Genomic DNA, 7,423 nt, shown 5'->3' on the forward strand with positions numbered 1-7,423 from the left:
ATCTGAAAATAAATTAAAAAAAATGAAATAAAATTATCACATAAAACTGTAATACACATAAATAAACTTATAGAAAAATATAATATTAACTTATTTAAAAAATTCCTTCAATAAATTAGATAATTTTAAGTTAACAAAAAAACTATTAGAAAGAAATTTATTCAAAGATATCTTAATATATATTCTAATATTTTAGTATTAAAATGGGAAATTATTTCTAGTGATAATTTGTAAAACTAAAGTTAAGTAAATCCACTAATATTTTTAATTTCTCATCGACAAAATTTGAATTGAAACTATACTACTTAACGGAGACAAACTCTTTGAACTAAAGAATAATCGTTAACTATTAAATTAGTAGCTCTAAGAATTAGATCATTACTAGATAAAAGATAATAAAACACGGATTCTATTAGCAAAAAGAGAGCAACATGTTTTAGAAAAGCAATCAAACTTATAATACTAATAATTGGAATAAACGAGTGAGCCAATACGAATTTAAAGAGTTTATGCCTTCAGATTTTTAGATGAGGGACCATCCTCATCTTTATCTGGATTCCAATTCAAGACAACAATATATATACCTTCAATCTCATGCTACTGAACTACTGAAATTCACACCTTTAGAACCCTTCAATACCATATATCTGTTCTCAAAATTCTCTTGCTCCTTAAAATGGAGGCTGCATACAGAAAGGGTACCAGAGGGTCCTTTAAAGGAAAATTGGTGCCTTTCTACAGAAACAATGCGCCAAAACCTTCCTCAACCATGCAATACAAAGCCACAGATATTAAGCCAAATCACTATTCTTCTCCTCCTCCCACTCTAGGGTTCGTGGTGCCTCAGGACTATTCCACCACAAAGAGAGATCCAAAGGTTCGCATTAAGGTAGCAGATAGTTGGAGCAATTTGGAAGAGTTATACGGTTTTCCTGGAGATGAAAGTGTCGACAAAAAGGCTGAAATATACATCGCTATGGTTCAAAAACGTTTAATGCTTGAGCGATTGAACGCATAAGCAAATACGTTTTAAGACATCAAATGATCAACCACCATATATATATATATATATATATATATATATATATATATATATATATATATATATATATATATATATATATATATATATTAGCTATAGCAGGATTATGGTTGCAGGGCCTAGCATTCAATAAGTATACCCTTTTCATTTGTGCCATTTGGGCACTTTGTGCAGAGAGAATATTATGCTATGCTGTAATAAGTATGCTCATCTTAAATAGTAGACTTTGTTTGGATTATGCAGAAAATTATGGTTTTATGTGAAATCATAGGGAGTAGAAGTTGAAACTAAGGAGTGCTTTTTCATTGTGTCAAACTGTAGGTTCCAAACTGTAATTCAAACGAGATATAATAGTTGAAGGAAACCCAATTGAGTTTGCACTTTCCTATTTGCATTGCTGTGAGTTTGTGTTGTGCGTGTGGTTTCTCTGAACTCAGCGCAGTGCTGATAGCATATCACAAGAATATGTAGAAAAGAATGTGAACAAATGTGGGAGACTTGGCAAAAGAAGATAAAGAATTATCAAAACCTGAAAAAGGGTCACTGAAAATATCACAACTAATGAAGACACATCTCACCGAAACGGAATCTAAATCATTGTCAAGAGCGAAATTAACAAGCATGGAATTTTCTTCCTTAAAAGTGTGGATGAAAGAAAAGTTAAAAGTTAAGCTGATTATTATGCATTTTTTCCATTTATGATTAAACTATCAAAGAGCAATATATATTTTCGTTTTCTATTAACTATCAAAGTTTATATAGTTAATAGGAAGAAGTTACAAAAATTTCAGAAATAGAAGGGAAAATGATGTATCATGAGAAAAGTATTTAAAAATATCAAAATCATGAACAGAAATATGAGGATTTTTCTTACATAGTTTTACAAAATTTCCAACATCTGCTTTAATATTGGTAATAGTCTGCCCAATCAAATCTTGGGATCAAACCTCACTGAGAAACGTGTACAGCAGCAGCAGAAGTTATGACCCACTGCTTAGCTTTTGTTTATTATAAATGCAAAAAAGATCTGAACCCTTACAAAACATGTGTTTTCATGAAATAATATTATAAACCAAAGTTTGGTGAGTGCACAAATCTTAAACGAAATGCAGAATAGCTAGAAGAATTTGTTCTTCTGTCATGCCCACTCTTCAAAAATTAAAAGACTGAAAATTGGTGATGAAGTTTGTTCACTTGAGCAAGATATATTAAGAATATACAAATGAACTATTACTTGAAAACCTTTCGTTTTTGTTTGTATGTGCTTTCCACACTACTATAGCTAAATAATTGAAGCCTTTTGATCAGGTAATGTTGTTATTCGCTTATTCTGTTGTTTTATTTAGATTCCCCACACTTCCCAATTCTATACATGAATTCTCAATATAAACAAATGAAACGTAAATCATGAAATGATAAAGAACGGTCTAGAGGATAGTAATTATCTTAATATAGGGAGGAATTTATTTTAAGCTGTCATTATTCTCACTTTTAATTTGTAATATATACATCCATACATATATATATATATATATATATATATATATATATATATATATATATATATATATGTATATATTAATTATTTATGTGCTTATCCACTCAAATGTAGAACTTCAGTGTATGATGAGAATCCAATCGCACTCTGCCCGGAACCTATTAACGTGTGCGTTATGAGTTTGCCAGGACCAAATTGTTATAATTAGTGCTAATCTTGTAAGAGAGTTTATTTAAATTCACTTTTAGTACATTAATTATTTAAGAATAGATACTATAATATGAAAAATTATAGTACATAATAAAAAAATATTTTCGTGATAAATGAGAAAATTAAGACTAAGTAATTAGCATCAAATTATACTAAAATTTACGGACTACGGGGAGTACATTAGCTTTTAGCAATAAGTTTAAGAATTTGTAAAAATTATTATGTATTTTAAGAAAAAAATTAGTTTTAAAAATTAACTTCTATTTCAAACTAAAGTAGTTTAAAAATCTCTAGTGTGAAAGTTTATTTATACGGTAACCCAATGTTAAAAATAAGGATGGTAGTTATGATACACTAAATAAAAAGCAATTTAGCATCCGAACTCATCCAAAATTGTGACTGAAATAGTTATCAAATAGTGATCAAATTAGTATATAGTATAATCTTTGGAATATGATTGACACGTATTTGGATAATCACTTATTATGTCTAACGATAATGAACACAAAGACAACAACATGTTTCATTCACAGACATTGCATGTTCTTGAGCATATTGCAAGAACTTAGAAACTCTCTTTTCATACTCTTCACTAATGCGACTAACTTTGATCTATATTATGTTCATAACAAACTCAATCATCACTAGTGCAAAAAGATTATTTAACTTCAGTTTCAAAAAAAACAAAGTCTTTCAAAATATGGTGACAGTTTTGAAATTATTAGCACAACAATAGGCTTTAGTGTCAAAATATAGGCTTCAATTATACGTTATACCCTGACTGCATGACCATAGGCTTCGGTAATTTGAAAGAATTGAGGCATATACTAATACAACTAGGTAAAGGTTTCGGTTTAACCTAGAATTGAAGCCTATACCCATTTGCATAGGATAAAGTTGTGAAAGGTTATTGTTTCATAGCGTCACTAAATTCTTGATAGCGTTTGAAACCATAGGAAAACACTAGAAAGGAGTTGAATAATATTTTGAAATTCTTTTTCAAATGTAGTATCTGATGAGTATTATGAAGTAAGTTTACCAAGAGGATTTATTTAGACATTATTGTTTTGCAAAGCTTATGAAAAAATATAATCAATAAAACAGTCTATTGAGTACTAAGAATCGTGTTTCTTGATTCAACATCTAGAAAATCATTTATGAATTATGAAGGTTTGCAAGAAAAGATTTGTAAAATAAAACAATGATCAAAGAATATTTTTATATTAGTTCACTCCATTTCAGATGTGTCCAATTCTCCCTTAAGAACTCTTGAGAGGTTCCACTAATCTCTTCGAAGATTAGATAAGTATTCTCACCATTTCTGGTTTAGAATGAGTTTTCTCACCACTCCCAATTTATAATGAGTATTATCATCACTCCTGATACTCTAGACAATTCTGGTATCTCCTCAATACACTGCCTAGTCAAGTTTAAGTGAGGAAATCTTGGTAGGTTTTAGAGATTAAGTGAGGGGTTTTATTAAAACTAAAAAGATAGAGATAAAGTGGAAAAGATAAAAATGGAGAAGAGGAAAAGTGTCTACCTATATTGTTACCCTAAACCTGAAACAAAAAAAGAGAGATATTGAGACAAAGATGTGTTCTAGGAAAGAAGAGAAAAAGCTGCAAAAAACATTATGCAAAGGGAGATTGATGGTTTTTTGGAGTTGTAGATAAAACCTTGTTTGGGTGGTAATCTACATAAAGATGAGTTTTGGATGATTCAAAAGATGTAATGTATATATTTAGGGTATTTTAAAAGGGTATCTAGGGCTTGAATGCATGTATGTTGTCTTAAGTATGATTCCTCATGGTTTGGGGATGATGTTTGTGTGTTTTGAATACTTGATGTTTGTCTAAAATGAGGTGGGGTTCGATAATAATTGATTACCTTAAGTGATAATCGATTATTTGTGCGTCATGTTTTGGTTTCGTCAATAGAATAATCGATTATTTGGGATGATAATTGATTATGCTTTCATATTTTGAAATGTTAAATATTAAGTATTGTAGTTGTCTAGAATAATCGATTATCATTAGTGATAATGGATTATCCTAGTGTATTTTGGCTAGAAAAGTGCATTTTTGGGAAGAATGAACGAGGGACAAGCATATGAACTGCATAACGTGATGATGAGCAGGGAATTGGAATAGTTGATGTGTTTAAGGGCAGGTTTGACTTTTGGTTGGAGATGAAGCATGAATGTGTGATGGAATGAACAAGGGTGTGTGTGGTTGATCAATGAGCATGAGGTATGGGAGATTAGTTTACTAGTTGTACCTCGTAAATCCTAGGACTATTTGCGTTTAGTGGTTCTCTTTGGCATTGGTTGTTGAAAACGGAGTACTCTCTTTGGTATTGGTTTTTGAAAAGGGAGTGATAATGATGTTCTCTTTGGAAAAATGGTTTTAGAAAAAAGAATGGCGTTATAGTGCTTAATCTTCTTTAGTGGGGGGGGGGGGGGATAAATGTTTCGCCTTGTGTGATAAGGGAACTGGTCCAAATCCAGAGGAGGCATGACTCAAGTATGCATATAAAGGGGGGTATAGGTGGGCCTATAGGAGAGGCTACATGTGGCCTGTGGGGGAGGCTACAGATGGGTGAGGTAGGGTATAGAACTATGACTGAGTCTTTTTATGATGGGGCTCATGGAATGGTGATGCTTATAGTGTTGTTCATGATAGGGATAATCATTATGGTGGTGTATCTATGATGATGATCATGGTATTGAAGATGCTCCTGGTTATGCTATGTTGATAGTGGTGTTACTATAATGGTTATAGTAAGTAATTAGCACAAGTGTTAATGAGTGGATAGACTAAGGGTCAATGGTGAAAGATCGAGGATCAAGGATTTAGGATCAAAGAACGAGAATCAGGGATCGAGGATCGAGTAATTATTATTATTATCTTAGAGGATTAGGAATCCTATTATTATTACTACTATGGGATGATTGTTGATGGTTGAAATAATCAGTGTGTTTATATCATGTTATTATGATTATTTTAATGGCAGTTTATCCCTTACGTGTTTGTGTTTGTGAATAAAATTATCGGCGATGATCGTATATTGTGTTCCAAAAGCATGATAGATGCGAGAGATGATGGGAGACAGACTTGGGATTTTCTTTTAAAGTTATTTTTATTTTGGATTTCTAAGACTATGTAATTGTTGTTATTTTATTTCTTTCGTTATTTTCATTATTTTTGAATTATGTGATTGAACAAGACTTTTGGAACCATTATGTTTTGAATTAATTGTGCACGTTGAGTAAAGAGGTTTTTTTTAACATGTTTTCACGCTATAAGAAGTTTTAAAGTATACAATTTTTCAATAACATGTAACATCCTGAAATAGGGTGTTACAGCTAACACTATTCACTATAGCTGAATGAGGTTGATAGTAATGATTAAAAATTATACTATCCTTCTCATAGTTGTGAGATGTAGGAGAGTTTTGGAGATTCTATTTCAATGGCTCCTACTCCTTAATTTTTCTTGAATTTTCTCTTCCTTTTGCATAATTATTCTTAGCTCTTCCTCAAGGATAGCTAGTTGGATCTCTCTTTATTTCAAAATTGCCTCTTACTTCCTCCAAAGTTTAAGTGATTAACTCTTGGGCCAAATTGTTCAAACTTGGTTGGGTCTCTTAACTAGAATCGCTTCCAAGGTAGTAGGAACGAGCTTTAGACATGCTTAGATTTTCAAAAATATGCAATGCACAAATAAAACTTGTATTTCAAAAGGAAATTATTTAAGAGATTTAAGGAGAAAAAAGTATCTCAAGTTCACTTCTAGGAAAATGAAGTGAATCAAAAATGATTACTTAATAACCAAGCGTTTCTAAGCCAAAGTTTAACTTAGGTGCTCTTGCACCAAACTTCTCAAATGGAATTAGGTTTGATACACAAGTGGACACACACTAAATTATAAGTTGTTAAAGAACTCAATAAACTAAAGCATGCGGCCTAATAGTAAAGTTAGAAGGCCCTTTGAAACCTTCAAACCTCTACCAACTAAAAACATTTTCAAATACAGTATATAAGTTCTTGTTAGTAGATGGGATAGATCATAAAACACTACCATAAGAATAGATCACAAAAATCAAAATAAGTAGAGTAGAAAATGGTTGTTTCCTTTCTTCGCAAGTAATGAGTTAATGGTGCACTGTGGACACTCTTTTAACATCACATGAATGGGTTCAATCTACTAGGAAAAGGCATGAAGTCATGTAAAAACAACTTTTACTTTTCACTTTTGTTTTTATTTTTACTTTTCACTATGGTACTTTTTTACTTTCGTGACACTTTCTTTTTAGTTTTGCTTTTTACTTTTCTACACACTTTTTTTTATCATACATTAGCACCACAATCCAAATATGTAACATTCTTCTGGAAACTCATAAATTCATGAGACACATAATGAAAGAAAAACCTACTGGAATCAAAATAGAGCATGAAACTCAAACAAACAAAAGAGAAACTTAACTCTAAGAACTTGTCAATAGTCTAATAAGAAATATGAAATCAAATATGCAAATTAAAAGCACTTAAATGAATGCATATTGTTTATTTTTGAAATCCAAGTTGAATATATATATATATATATATATATATATTCTAAGCTCAAATAGGAGAAAATGACTGCACATGAAATGACCAAAAAGGATGATAT

General features: G+C 30.9%; 1 protein-coding gene across 1 annotated transcript; it reads left to right on the forward strand.

Annotated features, from left to right (window-relative positions):
• The first annotated feature begins 595 nt into the window (after positions 1–595).
• Positions 596–1,070, forward strand: LOC108328817 (uncharacterized). The gene has a single exon (XM_017562705.2). The coding sequence runs from the start codon at positions 677–679 to the stop codon at positions 1,016–1,018; it is 342 nt and encodes a 113-aa protein (XP_017418194.1). The 5' UTR covers positions 596–676; the 3' UTR covers positions 1,019–1,070.
• Positions 1,071–7,423: the final 6,353 nt, after the last annotated feature.

This window comes from Vigna angularis, chromosome 2 (assembly GCF_016808095.1).
Source record: "Vigna angularis cultivar LongXiaoDou No.4 chromosome 2, ASM1680809v1, whole genome shotgun sequence".
NCBI classification, from domain to species: domain Eukaryota; kingdom Viridiplantae; phylum Streptophyta; class Magnoliopsida; order Fabales; family Fabaceae; genus Vigna; species Vigna angularis.